This window comes from Tarenaya hassleriana, unplaced genomic scaffold (genome assembly GCF_000463585.1).
Source record: "Tarenaya hassleriana unplaced genomic scaffold, ASM46358v1 Cleome4, whole genome shotgun sequence".
NCBI classification, from domain to species: domain Eukaryota; kingdom Viridiplantae; phylum Streptophyta; class Magnoliopsida; order Brassicales; family Cleomaceae; genus Tarenaya; species Tarenaya hassleriana.
This window is the reverse complement of record NW_010966881.1, coordinates 1959687-1977371: the sequence shown is the minus strand read 5'-3', so window position 1 is coordinate 1977371 and position 17685 is coordinate 1959687. Positions and strand designations below refer to the sequence as shown.

General features: G+C 36.0%; 4 protein-coding genes and 1 non-coding gene across 5 annotated transcripts; 2 read left to right on the top strand and 3 right to left on the bottom strand.

The window, feature by feature from the left end:
• Positions 1-59: 59 nt before the first annotated feature.
• LOC104823475 (zinc finger protein 593) lies at positions 60-1650 on the bottom strand. Its single transcript, XM_010555052.1, has 4 exons — positions 1507-1650; positions 1282-1390; positions 954-1016; positions 60-320 (listed from the first exon to the last, which is right to left on the bottom strand). Exons 1-4 carry the CDS (start codon positions 1586-1588, stop codon positions 218-220), a joined length of 357 nt encoding a protein of 118 aa, XP_010553354.1. The 5' UTR covers positions 1589-1650; the 3' UTR covers positions 60-217.
• Positions 1651-2253: 603 nt separating this feature from the next.
• LOC104823474 (60S ribosomal protein L24) lies at positions 2254-4053 on the top strand. Its single transcript, XM_010555050.1, has 5 exons — positions 2254-2336; positions 3007-3082; positions 3195-3296; positions 3422-3570; positions 3657-4053. Exons 1-5 carry the CDS (start codon positions 2326-2328, stop codon positions 3811-3813), a joined length of 495 nt encoding a protein of 164 aa, XP_010553352.1. The 5' UTR covers positions 2254-2325; the 3' UTR covers positions 3814-4053.
• A 583-nt stretch (positions 4054-4636) lies between these two features.
• TRNAR-UCU lies at positions 4637-4709 on the bottom strand. The gene has a single exon. It is a non-coding gene; the product is annotated as a tRNA-Arg (tRNA).
• A 55-nt stretch (positions 4710-4764) lies between these two features.
• LOC104823473 (pyruvate kinase 1, cytosolic-like) lies at positions 4765-8854 on the bottom strand. The gene is made up of 16 exons (XM_010555049.1): positions 8682-8854; positions 8425-8521; positions 8232-8329; positions 7845-8000; positions 7666-7743; positions 7441-7572; positions 7267-7347; positions 7092-7163; positions 6912-7001; positions 6623-6767; positions 6401-6489; positions 6159-6254; positions 5971-6038; positions 5783-5882; positions 5354-5413; positions 4765-5189 (listed from the first exon to the last, which is right to left on the bottom strand). The coding sequence occupies exons 1-16, from the start codon at positions 8748-8750 to the stop codon at positions 5037-5039; spliced, it is 1584 nt and encodes a 527-aa protein (XP_010553351.1). The 5' UTR covers positions 8751-8854; the 3' UTR covers positions 4765-5036.
• Positions 8855-11079: 2225 nt separating this feature from the next.
• On the top strand, positions 11080-13792 carry LOC104823472 (protein FAR1-RELATED SEQUENCE 8). Its single transcript, XM_010555048.2, has 2 exons — positions 11080-11213; positions 11472-13792. Exons 1-2 carry the CDS (start codon positions 11145-11147, stop codon positions 13650-13652), a joined length of 2250 nt encoding a protein of 749 aa, XP_010553350.1. The 5' UTR covers positions 11080-11144; the 3' UTR covers positions 13653-13792.
• The last annotated feature ends 3893 nt before the right edge of the window (positions 13793-17685 follow it).

The following is a 17685-nucleotide window of genomic DNA, read 5'->3' as shown; positions in this document are numbered from 1 at the left end:
GAAGCGTCTAAAAACATAACTATATATATATCTATATCTATATATATAATGGAAGACCAAGAAGAGCAAAACTCACTCAGTCATGACCAACAATTATACAAATGCAATCAGTATAAATTTAGCAAAACAACATCATACTAGAGTAAAAAACAAATCTTTTTAAGATTCTGATGCTTGTGAGTTACTTCTTTCCGTATGAACTCAAACAACTAAAAGCTCACATAGACATCAGCTTTAGACCATTATCAGGCATTCCCATTCCTGCGGCTAATTCTGCGTCAAGTTGTGTGTGAGGTGCCGGCCCCGACAATAGCTTAACACTGCCATTCACACGAAACAAAAACATCGAGCAGTCAGACATTAGAAAAACGGGGTGTTCAACTTTGCAAGAACCCGGGAATCATACTCAAATCATAATCTAGGAATTATCATCTTTTCGGAGCTCAGTGTATATATATCTATAACACAGAAAACATGACTATAAAGAGGTGTTATAATGCAAGTAAATAGCTTTTCAGGTTGGCTAATAAATAAGAGAAATAGCTTGAGAAATTGCACCTTGAACGAGTGCAATGCCTACCTACTTGCTAATAAAGGCAAGAACGATGAATATCTTTGCTCATACAAAGTTTCAAACCTAGAATACAATGTCCTCAATCTTGCTAATCAAGGTTAATCAATTCATCGGCACTATTTAAAGTGTAATCAGGATCTTCGATGATTAAGAACTAGCTTAGGGTCTTGCCCAAAAGGTTCCCTAACAAGGATCTCAACTTATCACTGTTTCGGATCTCGGGATGGATACACACATAACTTAACTTGCTAATCATGTTTAATCAATTGATCAGAACTATCAGAAGCGTCAGGAAGGGTCTTCAGTGATTTAAAACTAGCTTAGGATCTTGCCCAAAAGCTTCCCTAACAACGATTAAACAGAGGAAGAATTTACTAACCGCTTCTTGTGTTTCTTTGTCTTGAAATGCTCATCCCTCACTGATACATTGGAGAAGTAACGACTGAACAGTGAACACGCCCAAAGTGAATAAACACGACAGTGATTCAATCAGACAAAAACACATACAAAACCAAACAAATCAATTAAGTTTTTCACCGTCTAAATCAAAGTTCAGATAAACGGGTATATAAATGCACACCCATATACCCCTATATACATATATACACCTACTCTTCACTGTTCAACAAGGATTTTGAGAATGTAAAGCATCGAACACCAGAGATGATTACGTCAGGGTGAAGTAAAAATGAAATATAATATCTTACTCGCAGTGTAAGCAGTAGTGTTGGCCCATTCCGGGTAAATCCTCGTCAAGCGGCGAAAGCTTCTTCTCCATATCTGGTTTTTGCAACTCCGCGTAAACCAAGTCGTCACGTGGAGGAAATTCTCCGTTAAGGAAACAAACCCAGTTTCAATCAAGCAATAGATTTATCAATCTAGAAGAAGAAAAAAAAAGGAAAACATCGAAACCCGTGAAGATCAAAGGATATCTTTCACGAGGAACTTGTCGCGGCGAGCAGTTTTGTGAGAGAGACGTCTCTTCTTCACCTTCCTGTTCGGGCACTTCCCCATTTGCGTCCTTCTCTGAGATCAAAACCTCGCTTCGCAAGCCGGGCGTGAAATTGAAGAACTAGGGTTTTGAGCTGCAGGGATGAAGAATAAAAGGGGAGGCAAACTTATTGGGCCTGCAATTAATTGTCGTGATATATGGGCCCAATAAAATCGAGAAATTCAGATGACAATAGTTCTGTTCGGATCCGGTTTATACGGTTCACGATGAGAACCGGAAGTTTTTTGGTTATATACGGTTTGGTTCTTGGTTCAGTTCGGAACGATTTCAAGATTTGAGTACCACATTCGATTTTAAACCATTTAAAAACCAAACCATATTAAAAAAAGAGAAAAAAATTATATTGTAAGGATAATCTTCTATACTTATCTAAAATATAGAATATTTTTATAGTGATTTTATGGTTATAACTTATATTCGGTATTTCGGTTTTTTGTTAGAAGTACCCATCAGTTTTCATTAGAAAAACGATCAAGTTTATTAGAAAAACTAAAACCTGAATCAAATATATCCGATCGAAATAACCAATTAAACCGAAGCACCCACTCCCAAGATTTTACTGATGGCCCACAAATTATGGGCCATATTGTATGGACCGAAAAAGAAAAGGGCTATATTGCAATTTCGTGTTTTTTAATTATTTCAGCGACCTTGTTTTTGTTTCTTATATAACCCATCGCTTCCGCTAGGGTTTCCGATTCTAGGGCTTCAGGAAGAGTTAGCCGGGGAAGCAGCAGCCATGGTCCTCAAGTAATTAATCGAATCTATTCTCTCTCTCTCCTCTCGTGTTCTCTGCCTCTCTCTCTCATTGAAATTAGGGATCGATTTCTGCAGTAATTCTCAGTTTGCTATAAAAAATTCGTGCTTTGTCGAAATGGCGATTTCTTTTGTTGATCTTCGTTCTAGTGGATTTTAGTGAATTTCCTTTCGCATTTGGATTTGACCTTATGATCTTCGTTATGAAACTTTTCCTCTGTTGTGATGCCTCTCTTGCGTTTGATGCATTTTCCTTCACGTGAAGTGTTCTGAAAGTTTCTGGGGCCATTTAGGGTAATTATGAACTTTGTTTTCTGCATTTACGTTGTGGGTTTATATTGAAATTGCACGGTTGGGTGATTCATGGTTTTTCTTTTCGTTCTTTGCCTCCTCTTGTGACCATTATGGTTTCTATAAGCATCATATGGACACTCTGGGGAGGCAAAAATTGATAGACCAACTTTCGGTATTCGCGGGCTTTTCGAGGTGGACACTGTTTTCTTCCAAAGTGTTCGCCATGTAACCTATGACATTCCAAAGACAATGATGATTTACGTGCTAATTGGATCACTTAGATGAGATGTCCTGTTTCTCTATGTGTTCCTATTTTGCTGTGTTGGGACTTAGAGTGAAATGCTATTTCTAAGTCATTATCGGCGCGCAGGACGGAGCTTTGCCGTTTCAGTGGTGCCAAGATTTATCCTGGCAGGGGAATCAGATTTATCAGATCTGACTCTCAGGTAAACCATTAGCAGGGCTATGTTTTTTATTAGATTGTTTCATGCCTTTGCGTTTTTTCTGTTATCATCCATTTTGCCTTGCGCTTTTTTATTGATGTTCTGGATGTATCAGGTGTTTCTGTTTGCCAACTCCAAGTGCAAACGCTATTTCCACAACCGGTTGAAGCCATCCAAGCTGACATGGACTGCCATGTACAGAAAACAGCACAAAAAGGTAAACCCTCTAAGTGTCCTTTGGTGTTCTTGATGATAAATGTTCTCAGATTTGTGGCTGGGTTTTGATTTGAAACAATGATGATGACCCCTAATTCTTGAGCTTTAAATATTTATTCTACTTAGGATATCGCCCAAGAAGCTGTGAAGAAGAGGAGACGGGCCACCAAGAAGCCGTACTCCAGGTCCATTGTAGGTGCTACTTTGGAAGTCATTCAGAAGAAAAGAACTGAGAAGCCAGAGGTTCGTGATGCTGCCAGAGAAGCTGCTCTCCGGTTAGATTTCTCCCAACCATATCCATCACTATTGATATCGCAGAATACCCACCTTCCTAAACAAAATTTGGTCGTATACGGTGCAGTGAGATAAAGGAGAGAATCAAGAAGACAAAGGATGAGAAGAAGGCGAAAAAGGCAGAGGTTATGTCTAAGCAGCAGAAGTCTCAGGCTAAGGGAAATCTCTCCAAGGGGGCTGCACCCAAAGGTCCCAAGTTGGGAGGTGGCGGTGGTAAACGCTGATAAGGCAAAGCCTCTCTTGCCTCTACTCTTTTGGTAGTTTGCGCCTTTTATAGTGTTATTTGTTCATTTTCAGAACATTCTGCAAGAATACCTGACTGAGTTGTTGTGCTGTCCATTTTATGCACTCAGGAGAATTTGTTTGTTGCGTATGAACTTTGTTAAGTTGTTGAGATTATTACCGGTTAAACAGATTTGGCTCGGTTTCTTTACCGGTTATCTGTAATGTGTATTGGTATTTGATTTCGGTTGTATAACCTATCAATCAAAGTTTGACAAATTGGAAGACGGTGAAAGTACAACCTAAGAGTTTCTGTCACAGCATCGAACTGAAGGTGTTTGGTCTTCCATCTGGATCTCCTGTTCTGAAACCAACCCGGAGTATGTCTCTGTTGCGGTTGGAGTTGTTTCGAAAGCTTCATCTGTATATGTATACATTAGTATCCAGCTGGCGACTGCTTCGCCTCATCTTAAATTGTGATTCATTTCAATGGCATCTCGTGACGGTCACGACCGTCGATTTTCCTTCCCGAAACTCCAACCCAAACCCGAATGTCAAATTCTCATAAATAACATTACGGGTTTACATTGTTTCGATGAACGAAAAAGAAGAAAAAAAAAGGTTGTAGATTAGTTGTATGCGGCACGGTCACATGGGGTGACAAAGGGCACGCATTAAATTGGTCATTGCTTAATGAAATAAACAACGTTTTGGGCCCAAATTGTTTCATATAAAATAAATATTTTGGTCCCTCCTCCTTTATGAACAAGTTTTTATTTCTTATTTGTAGGAGTTTTAAGAACAATTGAGAACATAAAAAACCGACACGCCTGGTGGGATTCGAACCCACAATCGTCTGATTAGAAGTCAGACGCCTTATCCATTAGGCCACAGGCGCTGTTTCATAATATGAGGTTAACCAGTATGATGAACTACAAATGTAGCGCAACTAAATAACAGAAACCGACTATTTTCCTCGTGAAAACTCGACAAGATAGAACAAAAGACTTAAATCTTAACTCCCGCCCAGAAAAAATCTGCGTTAGCAAACGCCCGAACATCAATATCCTAAATACAAGAACCAAGTCCCGGAGATGTATGTTTTACTCCGGCTTTCTTCCGACATTTCTCGCCGGTGTAGCAAAAAAATCACAATTGTTTTTCTTTTTGTAGGGAGAGAGAGAGAAGAGTAATGCAGCGAGAGAGAGAGGCAGAGAGGTTGGATCTAATCTTCGAGCTCGATGATCTTGACCACGGAGGCATCACCCACTTTCTGACAGACAACGACTCTGTCATGGGACTTTATCACTCCGGCTTTCTTCCCGTGGTCGAGCGCCACCCTCAATACCGACTCATTTGTCGCGCTCGTTGATTCCGCCTGTACAAAACCCATATTATATCTTTTTTTCCAGATAGAGACCGACCCCAATAAAACACTTGACAAAGGAAGAGAGTCTAGTAAAGTTTCAAACGATGGATTTGACCACATTTTGACGTTTATATCTTATACAGCTCATGATGAGAGGAGATGAGATGACTTACGGGGTGACGAGGGTCAGCGAGCATGGGGAAGAGGCCTCGGACAATAAGTGACTGTCTAGCCTGATAGAGCACGGAAATATAAAGATTACGATGTTTAAACCTTAGAATGTCATGAATAAAACCGCAAAGAGAAGGTATCGGAATATGCAATTTACAGACGGTAAGGTAAAAGGGTTTTAGTCTTCCATTTGAAACTTTGGCCCCATTAGAGATTTGTAAATCGGTTGACAAACATGACTAACATACCGCCAGAATGTGATAATCCAAAGGGTAATTCATTTTTATGGTCGGAAATTGATTGATATGAAGATAAATTTGGTTTCTTAAACCATGGTGTAGAAATCATGTATCTTGACAAGTAGCAAGTGACACAAGAAAAAAAAACTGTCATTTTGACAACAAAAAATTATCCAAAGTGGAAAATATTACCTCAAAGGCTCCGGTAAAGCTCCACTTGAGCTGATTAGTCTTGACCCTGGGAATGACAACCGACAGAACCGGCATTGTTGGCCGATATTTGGCAATCAACCTACAGAAAAAGTGGATAAATTGATAAGAAAGCGCGGATACGGATGTCCGAAATAACAAGACAACAAATGCCCGAAAAAGACATGTACCTCGCTGCTCTTCCTGAAGAGGTGAAACATATAATAACAGAAGCTTTAACCTTAATGGCTGCCCGTACCTACAGCATTAGCATGTGCGGGTTAGGATCATCGGTTATGAGGACGGCCCTTTTCTGAATAAAAAGCACATACCCTCAGCTTATCGGTAATATTTACACGGCATAGGGTAAGAGTCTTACAGCAGAAGAAGCAATAGATTCCAAGTGAGTCATTGGTTCTCCGACAAACTTGACAGTCTTCTTGAAATACACATCTTGATTGAAAACCTTCTCGGCCTGTGAACAAGAAAAAAAGATTGTGAAAACCCAATTACCAAATCAGATGAAAAAACATGATTCCATCCACGCATTTACAGGATGTTTAGGGTTTTCAGAGAAAGAAGATGAAACGATAGCTAAAGGGATAGATGATAAAAGTCTACCTCAGCACAGATTTTACCAACAGTTGAAATCGTCTCAACAGGGTACAGCCCACGAAGGGTCTCAGCACCAAGAAGAATTGCATCACTTCCTGAAGCGGGTAAAATGGAAAAATTGCTGACAAGTTAGGACCAAAGCCATGAGCCAGAACTAGGGCAATTCCCTTCACCATATAAAACCAATCCGATGAAAACAGCGAATTCTCCAATAAAACGTTAATATACCATCTAAAACAGCATTAGCGATATCTGTTGCCTCTGCACGAGTTGGTCTCAGGTTGTCGGTCATACTGTCTACAACACGAGTGACAACAGCTGGCTTTCCAGCCATGTTACATTTGTGAAGTGCAGCTTTTTGAAACAAGAACACCTGTTCGGTTAAGAGACAACTTAGTACTGCTCCATAAGGAAATGGCATCACTTGAGTGACACACCAACCAAGGCAAATCGATAAGAGACAAGATCTTTCATCTTTGGTACCGAACTGACTACTTAGCTGGACTGAGGAACTTACCTTTTCTGGCGGCAGATCTATACCCAGATTCCCACGAGAGAGAATAATGCCATCAGCTTCTTGTATAATCTCGTCAAAATGGGTCAGCCCCTAAAAAATCAGATATATAAGCACCAGCCCAATGAAAACAAGATTCAGGTTATAGAAAATGGAGAAAAGCAAGCAATGAATTTCACTTACCTCAACATTTTCAAGCTTTGCAAAAATTTGAGTTTGAGAGAGGTCACCCAACTTGGAAAGCAATTCACGAGCCTGTGTTATGGTGCAGAAAAAGGTGGTTAACCACGCCTCTCAGCAACTGGAACTTGAAGTCAACATTAGGTAGCGGGTTAAAAGAAAAACAATCTGATCTCACCTGGCGAACATCTTGGGCATGTCGAGTATAAGACAGTGAGAGAAAATCAATTTTGTTTTGAACTCCCCATGTGCTTATAACCTGAAGAATGACCAACAAATTTACAACAAAATGGTTAAAAACACAGACAGAAACAGTGATCATTGACCGTCTAGAACTGTAAGCCGTTATGACCTCCTTATCCTTCTCAGTGAGGGTTGGCAGATCAATGTGAACTTGAGAGGCATGCAAAGTGAACAATGAACCAGCTAGAGTAGCAGAGTTCTTTGCCACACAAATGACATCATCTCCTTTGACCTCATCAACCTGCAAACCCATGGAAATGGTTAGACATACTCAGACACATATATCTTATATTCTAAAATATGGAGATTAGCCATATATTAGCTTCATTCTTACCTCAAGCCAAACAGAGGTTGTTTCACTACCAGTGAAGAGGTACTGCCCGACAAAGATAGTGTCTCCCTTCTTAACTGCCTAGAAACATCAAACATGAGGATTCATTACACACCAAGCAAATAACGCCAACACGTGATCTCATCCCATTCGAAAGTCAGATGATAAGGGCAATGGGGAACCTTGGCTAGCCCATCAAAATTTATAGGAAGGACTTCAGAGGAGGCTTCTTGATCTTTATTTGGTGTCAGAACTACGAGACCATCCGCTTTAAGCGAAATAGATTTCTCAGTCTTGTTAATGACTTGCAATTCAGGTCCCACCGTGTCAAGCATAACCTGGAGATCAACAAAAGCATCTCAACTCAAGCTCAACCCTACCAAAAGTAAAAGTCCTTCACATTAACAAAAGACACCGGGGTGCTCTCTCTCACATACTATCTATCCACAAAACCTTTATTCATCTAAGTAGCGACCACACATAAAACAGTAATTTTAGATCCATCAAAGGATTATTGACTTAAAAGCTCAAGGCAAATCCAAAGACCCAACAGAAAGCAGAGAACATACAGCACAAAGCTTCTTAGTGCTCTTCACAGCTATCTTCAGATTCTCCAGCGTCTCCTGATGATAATCCGCGTCGCCCCAAGAGAAATCAAATCGAGCCACTGCCCAGAAAAGAACACAGCAGAAAAGTAAATTACTGAGAAAAACCAAAACCTAAAACACTATGCCACAATAAAAATCAAACGGAAGTTATTACCTGACATCCCAGCTTTGAGACAGCCAGAAATAACCTCGACGGATCGGGATTTCGGTCCGAGAGTCCCCACAATCTTAGTCATTGCTGGAAAGAAAGACTGCGAAACACATCGGAAAGGATTAAGAAAACCTTAGAGACAACCCCAGAAAATATTACTACCTCCCGGGAGAGACTCCGCAACAAATCCAACCCAAACAGCAATTCGATTGAACAACAAGTAAATAAAAAAAACACAGAGAGAGAGGGAGAGAGCTCACTGATTTGGAAGGCTCGAGAATCGAAGCCATCCTGATGGGCTCCTCGAGAAGAATATGACTCGAATGCATATTCGGTGATCGGAAATCAGAGATCTCAGATTCTCGACGGAGACGATGACGGCGGAGAGACGCAGAGGAACTTTCGATGGGAGAAGAGACGAAGAAAGCGTCGTTTTTTGGGGGTTCTATAATGTTTTTGACGGTCGAATTTTCTCGCCTTTTATTTTCCTTTTACCCCTAAACTTTAATTTAAATTCTATTTAACCCCAAATGTTTTACATGTAATTATACCCCCCTGATACCTCGTTTTATTAGTTGATTTTCAATAAAGAATAATAGCCTTATATATATAGCTTAATAGAACATTGTGGTATCACCATCTCGGTTATTAATATATAAGTATTAAACAGAGATGAATGATTATTAAATAATTAAATAAAGCAGTAGAAATATATATCTTTACTTATAATAGAAAATCGTTCAAATGAAAAAACATACTAATTATAAATATATATTCCAAAACTTTAAACATGCCTATTAATTTTTATACTTGTTTAATTGTAAACAAATAATTATTATTTATTTTTTGTAAATAGATCTTATTTTTAAATAAAAATTCACATTTTACTAATAAAAACAGAGTAAATCGTGTGAAAATATTTATTTTTTAAATAACTGTAAACACAAAATACTAAATGACAATATCAAATTTTAATAATGATAATTGTAAATGTTAGTACATTTTCAATAACAAATATTTTTAGAAAATAATTTGAATTGTATATTATTTTGTTACCGTTGAAATAAAATTATAAATAAAATAAATAATTTAGTTTGACATTAATTTAATTAAATTCGATGTGAAAAGACAATTAAGAATAAAATTTTAAAATTTTAAAATTTTCATATAATTCGTATATATATCTATTTAAAATATAATACCACTTTTTAGAAAATCAATAAACGCAAATTATTTTTATTCTTATTGGTTAATTTTGATCAATTCAACCGATATTAAAGCGGATCGGTTCAATCCGACGAATTTAAAAAAAAATCATTTTTCAGAATAAATTTGGTATTTTTAATGGAATTAACCTTATTCTTATTTATTGCTTTTACTATCTTGAAATTATAATAGTTGAAAATTATCTATTAACAGATAATTTAATCATTATTTTTTAAAAGTAGACAAATATGCAACTTACGCAGCTAGCTAGCATCTCACGTTGTAAATCTGTGATAATCAACGTGGTTTCTAAAATTGTAAAATTCAATAGTATAGGTGGAACTAGAATAATATTTCAAACTATAGGGTTAAATTAGCAAAAGGTAGACAATAAAACGACTAAATTGCAAAACCCTTTTAACTGTACACCATATAAACTGTTTCAAAGGGGATGATCGTGTTCCTCTGTAGCCATCCACGTGGCAGATCAGGGAAATATCAAAGGCTAAAAATGGTAAAAGCACATGGTGATGGAGCATCTTCCTGAGAACCAAAAATCGATTCGAATCTTACAAATTGCAATGATATGTAAAATAATTAAAATTTAGAAAATAAACAATTTTATAATCAATACAAATCCAAAGAAAATTGAACGAGAATAGAAAATGAATATTAAAATTTCAACAATTTTTACCCTCACTCAATTTTATAATCAATAAACAATTTTTACCCTCACACAATTTATTAACCTTTTGTTCACAAATTTTATGTCTTATTGAAAACTTCATCAACTCACAGTCATTAAAAAAACACTCTAATATTTGTATGTTAGTTAAAAATAAAATATTTTAAATTCTGTAAATATCAGTACAATAATATTCTGAAATTTCTTCTCCTCATAATTATATTATTCATCTACATAAGAGATTATTTTACGTTATCTTGGACTTCAGAAGATTTAAAATAAATATATTTTCAAACTATAGTTTTATCTTTTTTATTATATATTTGTAATCAAAATAAAATACAGGGTTTGATGTTCATTGAGGTTATTATACCTTATAGTAGGAGAGGGAAATGAGGTTTTGTTAGGTTGTTTTTCAGGTTTGTATTTTTATTTTTTTAATTATATTCATTCGATCTATTTTTTTCAATTCTATTTGAGTTTTGGTCCGGTTCAATTTGAATTCGATTTTCATTACTTTTTTAAAGAATTTATTTTTTCTTATTTTCATTTTCGATTTAGATTTATTTCTTGGATTAATATTGTTTTAGGAAAATCATATTATTTGTCTATCTAATTTTGTTCTGTTACAGTTAAGTGTTTCAATTGAAGCCTCCGATATTTCAAATTCAAATTATATTTTTCGGGTCGATTTAGTTTTTGTGATTAGCCAAAACATAACGGTGCAAAAATAGAATAACCTTAAAATCGCAGGGACCAAAATGTGAAACACTTCGGTGACGGCGTACCTACTAAAGTGACGGGCTTTGACGCAACCTCAGCCTCAGCGACGATGATCGGCGATAACGCCTTTTCTCAGGCCGACCAGTCCCCGTCTACGAACCCTAATCTCGGAATTCCGGTCTGGTTTCCTTCCTTCATGTCCTTCTTCATTGCAACTCCCCGTTGGAAAATATCAGAATTAGGGTTTTTTCTATTGGTTTGATTATGCTTGGAACCGATTCGATTCTGCTTGTTCGATTTGACGTAGAGAGATAGTTCAGATTCGAATTTTGATGAAATGGGTGTTTGACTTTTGTTGTCTTGATGGATTTGGTGTTTCAATCAGACCGATTTGCGGGCAAAAATTGACATTATCAGGCTGTTCTTATGGTTTCAGATCGAAGAGGGGTCTCACAGCAGCGAGCAGATACTTGAAGACAGTGGGGATGACCTTGGAATTGAGAGCAATGATCTCGAGGTTGAAGAAAACGAGCTCCAGATCGAAGCGAACGACCTTGGTCTAGAAGAAGATGAAATCGGTATCCGAAGCAACGAACTTGATGAGAATGAATGCGATGGATTGCTTGAACTTGACAGTAACAGTGACAATCGTGATGACGATGAGAGTCGTGGCGGTGGTGATACTTATACAGCTGAATGCGAAAGCGTTGAACCCCAATGGAAGAGCTATCCACCTCCTGTTGCAGGAATGGAGTTCGATTCGTACGATGATGCGTACAATTACTACAATTCCTACGCGAGGGAGCTAGGGTTTGCCATCAGGGTGAAATCTTCATGGACGAAGCGTAACAGCAAGGAGAAGCGTGGGGCTGTGCTGTGCTGCAACTGTGAGGGTTTCAAGATGGTTAAAGAAGCGAACAGTAGGAGGAAGGAGACGAGAACGGGTTGTTTGGCAATGATAAGGCTGAGATTGGTGGAATGTAATCGTTGGAAGTTGGATGAAGCCAAGCTTGAACACAATCACCCGTTTGATCCGGAAAGAGCCCAGAACTCGAAATCTCACAAGAAAACGTGTTGTGCGGCCAAAAGAAAGATTGAACCGTCTGTCGATGTTGAGGTCAGGACAATCAAGTTGTACAGAACACATGCTGGTGATGCATCAGGCCATGGAACTTCAAACTCCAGTGGTGATGCGGGCGATCGAAATCATGAACTTGCTGATTGTTCGAGGCGTTTGGAGCTGAGAGACGGAGATTTTAGAGTTATACAAGATTTCTTTTGCCAGGTTCAGCTTACGAGACCCAATTTCCTTTACTTGATGGATCTGAGTGATGACGGGTTTTTGCGGAATGTGTTTTGGATTGAGCCCCGGGCTAGGGCATCGTACTCACACTTTGGAGATGTGGTTGCATTTGACACGACATGTTTGTCTAACAAACATGATATTCCCCTTGTTGCATTTGTCGGAATAAACCATCACGGGGATTCAATCTTGCTCGGCTGTGGTTTGCTATCGGATCAGAGCTTCGAGACCTACGTCTGGGTGTTTAGAGCTTGGCTTACATGCATATCGGGCCGCCCACCTCAGACCATAATTACAGACCAAAGCAGGACGGTTCAGAGTGCGGTCTCAGAAGTGTTTCCACGGGCTCATCACCGTCTGAACTTGACCCATGTCTTGCAAAGCATTTCCCGGTGTGTTGTTGGGTTACGAGATCTAGAATCATTCCATACCGTATTGAACAGAGTGGTCTATGGTTCTCTCAAGGTCGAAGAATTTGAAATGGCTTGGGAAGATATGATCTTGCAGTTTGGGCTAACGAATCATGAGATCATCGGCTGCTTGTTTCAAGATCGGGAACAGTGGGCTCCGGTGTACCTGAAAGACACATTTTTCGCCGGTATGCTGACATTTCAGCTTGGGAACGCCACATTACCGTTCTTCTTCAACGACTATGTCCACCAACACATGTCCCTGAGAGGATTCTTCGACGGGTACGAGTCTTTTCTCGCCAAAAAGTACAAAACAGAAGCTATCCTCGATTCCGAGTCATCAAACTCAATCCCCGACTTGAAAACAGCGTACCCGTTCGAATCCCAGCTTGCGAAAGTCTTCACCAACGAGATATTTAGAAGGTTCCAAGACGAGATCTTAAGGATGTCTTCATGTTTTGGCATAACACAAGTCCACTCAAATGGGCAGACCTCAACGTACGTTGTCAAAGAACGAGACGGAGATAAAGTTAGAGACTTTGAGGTCATTCACGACACGACGGGCTCGGAGATACGGTCCGTATGTATCTGCGGATGCTTCAGCTTCAACGGGTACTTATGCAGGCACGCACTCTGCATCATAAGCCACAACGGCATGGAGGAAGTTCCGTCTCAGTATATATTGAAGAGGTGGCGGAAAGACGTGAGGCGTTTATACGCTGCAGATTTCGGGTGCGGAACCGTAGATTTAACGAACCCGGTTCAGTGGCAGGAGCATTTGCAGAGAAGGGCAATGCAGGTTGTGGAGGAAGGGATGAAATCAAAGGAACACTGCAGTGTGGCTTGGCAAGCGTTTAAGGAGGCTGTAAATAGAGTTCGTCTCCTCACAGATAAAACGGTTTGATTGTTTGTTATTGAACCCCTGGTTTTTTGGATGAAAAGTGTAGGCGAACAGATAATGTAAGCAATTGTCTTTTAAGTTAGAAGAAAGAATAACACGTGTCAAATGTGAAGGGTATTATAACCATTTTGGATTTCGTTTCATTCGGTTATATTCGGTTTTGATTATTTAGGTTGTAGAAAAATTATAACCATTCATTTTTTATATAAACTTCGGTTGGTCTGGTTCGAATTTGATTTTTTTTAAAAAAAATTATATTTTCAAAAAAATTATCGATTTTTTCACTTATCTTTTTTAATCGGTTCGGTTCGATTTTGACTTTTTCGAATTTAGAGAAATCATAATTATTCAATTTTTTTTGTCGGATTCGATTCGGTTACATTTATATCTTATTCGAATCTCTTCGATTATTTGGTTAATAATCAAAATAATTGTTCGGTTCTCTTCAGTTATTCGGTTAATAAAAAAATAGTCATCGTGTATACAACCGCTTAGGGATAGAATTTAACAACTATCTTATGTTTTCGTGTATTTTTGAATCTCAAAACCTTATAAATATAGATTCGAAATAGAACGTCCAAAATTACCAATAATCGATCTATGTTCAATCCTAGAATTCGTTGTTCCAAGAAGATTGACATTACATAGATGTTTTTGAGGTTTTTTTACATGATATTGCGGTTTCCTTCTTTTTTATTTCAATAAAAAAAAATTACCAGTTTCTAGACATTAAGGTGGTCCACTGTTTGAACCTATGATTCGCAATCTAATTGGGATTTCGGACCTGTCTTTTTAGGCGTTTAAAATATTCTAACTTTATGATAACATAAAAATAAATGATAGCACTTATCTAATAGTAATGACAGCATGGAAGAAATTTAAATACTATTTTGTCAAGAAAAAAATATTAACTCAAAAAATTTCATTGGCGTCACTCATTGGCACTAAAAAGAAATATAATCTAGTTTTGAATTATTCAATCTATAATTTCTATTATTAGAATAGAGAAAAATACTTATCAGTTTAAAATAAAAAAAATATCAAAAAATTTCATTATTTTACTATTTTTACTTGAAGACATGATAGCTTGTGTATTTGGTGGAATCTAATACAAAGAGTTTTAATGTGATTTAGTCGTGAGAAATAGTTGAAAAAATCATATATTTTTGTATTTGAAAATAGTTATATCCTTTCTATTATCGTTTTCTTGATAGAATATAATATTATATTGTGATATTTATTTTCATTATTATTTGTATATCGAAAATTCAACAGTAATTCGATTAAACAAATTATTCAATAATGGGCAAAAAAGTTTTTTTAAAAAATATAGTAAAATTTAACAAGTTGTTATATGAGTTCAAACGAGTGAGAGAAAAAATGATCGTTGCTGAAAAATGATATAGATAAAGAGTGACTCTTAACATGTTGTTATATGAGAGTGACATGGGAACAAATCGAATGCATCTGAATAAGAGGAATCCGATAGTTGTGTGGATACGAGACCTTTTTCTTTTTTGTATGAGTATTTTTTCATCTAAATGAGAGTTGTATGAGTATTTTTCTTTTTTTGTAGTGACCTTTTTTGTTTTTTATAATGAGAGAATTATAAAATTAAATGTGTCCACTTTAGAATAATGTTAGTATAGATGACTTCGTGTAAAGTGTGTGAATAAATAATTGATGAGTTAATTGATGAGTATAGTTTTAATGTTCCGTAAGATTCGGATGCATAACAAATGATATCATAGTTAGTACGATGAATCATACTATTATCTGTACAATGAATCATAAAATTCAAGCTGTATTTTTTCATCAGCAAGTTTTAAATACATAAAGATTTAATTAGAATTTCATCTTCCGACCAAATAAATATTTTGTATTTATTTTGTACAAATTTTAAATACTTCTACTTCATTCGAAATTCATCTGAAAATATATTCTATTTTATATTTCCCCAAATATCTATCTGTACAATATAAGTTTTCAAATAATTTGTATTTTTCACATACATAACCCGTATATATTATGAAAGCGACCATAAATGGTGCTAGAGGGATATAAACTATCAATAAAACGAGAAAAGGGTCAAAATTTCTTCAAAATAATTGATTTAATTGAAAATAAGCACTTAAAGAAAATATTTTTAATCATAATATACATACGCAGAGAGAGAGAGATTAAAATTAATTTTATTTTTTGGACGATGATGTAGGAGTTTACCGAAAACGTATTTCTCCCTCTTTGGTTATTATCTGTTTCTGCTTTTATAAAAAGAAGCTATAAAAATAAATCAGAGCGCAATTGGATTAAAGGGAAAGCAAAGGTATTTAATGGACGTATGAAACGTAGGGGGAGGAGTACACGTAGACAGCGGGAATTTAACGGTAAGAAATGACGCCGTTAGTGAGATGGAATCGGCTACGACAACGCACACGAATCTACTACAAAACCATTGGTTCCAACGGAAGCAAGCAGTCCTTTTAAGCACGTGCCTAAATTTTCTCGTTATTTGCCGTTGGATCAAATCTAGAGAGTTTTGATCGGACGGTCGTAAAAATTAATAGACAGCGCGTTGAAGCTCGTATTCCGTCCGATCCGTCAACGGTCCAACCGACAGCTTTTACGCCATTGGCCGCTTTCCGCAGGATTTTAAGATCTTTTATTAGTGCTATATCTTCTAATTTCAGCCTACAAATCTTCCTAATCATTTTATTAAATCACTTGTAAATTTTTGTTAATCCTTTTTTATTAGTTTCCCTCATTTTACTCTTCCTAATCTAAACTCAATGTTAAATTCTAAATTCTAACTACCAAGTTGATTCTAAAATCTTAAATCTTAAACAAATTATAGAAATCATAGTTTAGATTTTAGGTTTTAAAATTTATTTAGGATTTAATATAAATTGTTGATTTAGGTTCTAGAATTCTATAGATCAATGATTAAAAGTTTGGGATTAAGAATCTATGATTTAGTGTTTAATATTTAGGGTTATGAGTAAATCGTGAATAATAGAATGAGAAAAAGAGAAGGAAAAAATAATTAAGAAAATTATAGGGTGGACCAATAAAATTATTATAAAAATATTTAACTAAAACTTTAGGTAAATATATCATTACTGTTTTATTTCTTTTGTGAAATATCGAAGAATAAACTGAAATAGAAAAAATAAATATCACAACCAAAATTAAAAAGCTTTTACGGAAATGTTTAATTCATTTTCCTAATATACAGCTTTTTATTTTCGGCATATCTAACCTTTATATTATATATCATAATATATAATTTCAAAATACAATTGGATTAGGAAAATACAACTAATTACATTTTTGTATAAGGCCAAATTCAACGGTCATTAAGAAATCCTTTTTGGACTATTCCTATACGAGAACTATCATAAAAAAAATAAACTATTTTTGGGTAACTTTTGTCTTGGAGTAGAACTGTAGAATGTTGTCCTTCTGTTTTATTGAACGTCTTCCGCCAATGTAAGATTTTTTTTTTTTTTGTGAAAATTTTAAAATAAGACTTGAAATATGTTGAAGGGTAATTTGGTAAAAAATGTTCTAAAATTTTGAAAATAGATTTTTTTTGGGACAAAAATTACGCAGAGTATCATTTTAATATACTTTTTTTAAATAAAACTAAATAAACCAATATTCAAAGCTAGTGAATCTCTTTTGAAATAGTTGAGATAAAATTACCCGAAAATAAAATAGTATCCATAGATATATGATTTTAGGATCCTACTTTTATTCAAATTTGAATCCGTTAATATTCATCCATCCGATTCTGAATCTGAATAACATAATTTCTTAAAATACCTATTCGAGAATATTCAATTAGTTTTTCTATAGACAATTATACATCTATATGTTTATAAAAAATTCTAAAAATATATATTTTTTGAAATAAAGTTTTTTATTTGTCAACATTATCTTAAAAACACTAAATTCATTTATATATATATATATATATATATATATATATATATATATATTTTACCAATTCTCTCTTGTGCTTTTCCACATCTGT

What these genes read in the sequence shown, in the direction of transcription:
- LOC104823475 (XM_010555052.1), bottom strand. Translation starts at nt 1,588, where the DNA reads ATGGGGAAGTGCCCGAACAGGAAGGTGAAGAAGAGACGTCTCTCTCAC. An exon ending in CACTACTGCTTACACTGCGA is followed by an intron (nt 1,017 to 1,281) that starts GTAAGATATTAT and finishes TTCACTGTTCAG; the next exon opens with TCGTTACTTCTCCAATGTAT. An exon ending in ACAAAGAAACACAAGAAGCG is followed by an intron (nt 321 to 953) that starts GTTAGTAAATTC and finishes TGTGAATGGCAG; the next exon opens with TGTTAAGCTATTGTCGGGGC.
- LOC104823474 (XM_010555050.1), top strand. An exon ending in TTATCAGATCTGACTCTCAG is followed by an intron (nt 3,083 to 3,194) that starts GTAAACCATTAG and finishes TGGATGTATCAG; the next exon opens with GTGTTTCTGTTTGCCAACTC. An exon ending in ACAGAAAACAGCACAAAAAG is followed by an intron (nt 3,297 to 3,421) that starts GTAAACCCTCTA and finishes TATTCTACTTAG; the next exon opens with GATATCGCCCAAGAAGCTGT.
- LOC104823473 (XM_010555049.1), bottom strand. Translation starts at nt 8,750, where the DNA reads ATGCATTCGAGTCATATTCTTCTCGAGGAGCCCATCAGGATGGCTTCG. An exon ending in CAAAGCTTGAAAATGTTGAG is followed by an intron (nt 7,002 to 7,091) that starts GTAAGTGAAATT and finishes CTGATTTTTTAG; the next exon opens with GGGCTGACCCATTTTGACGA. An exon ending in TCGCTGACCCTCGTCACCCC is followed by an intron (nt 5,190 to 5,353) that starts GTAAGTCATCTC and finishes GGTTTTGTACAG; the next exon opens with GCGGAATCAACGAGCGCGAC.
- LOC104823472 (XM_010555048.2), top strand. Translation starts at nt 11,145, where the DNA reads ATGATCGGCGATAACGCCTTTTCTCAGGCCGACCAGTCCCCGTCTACG. An exon ending in ACCCTAATCTCGGAATTCCG is followed by an intron (nt 11,214 to 11,471) that starts GTCTGGTTTCCT and finishes TTATGGTTTCAG; the next exon opens with ATCGAAGAGGGGTCTCACAG.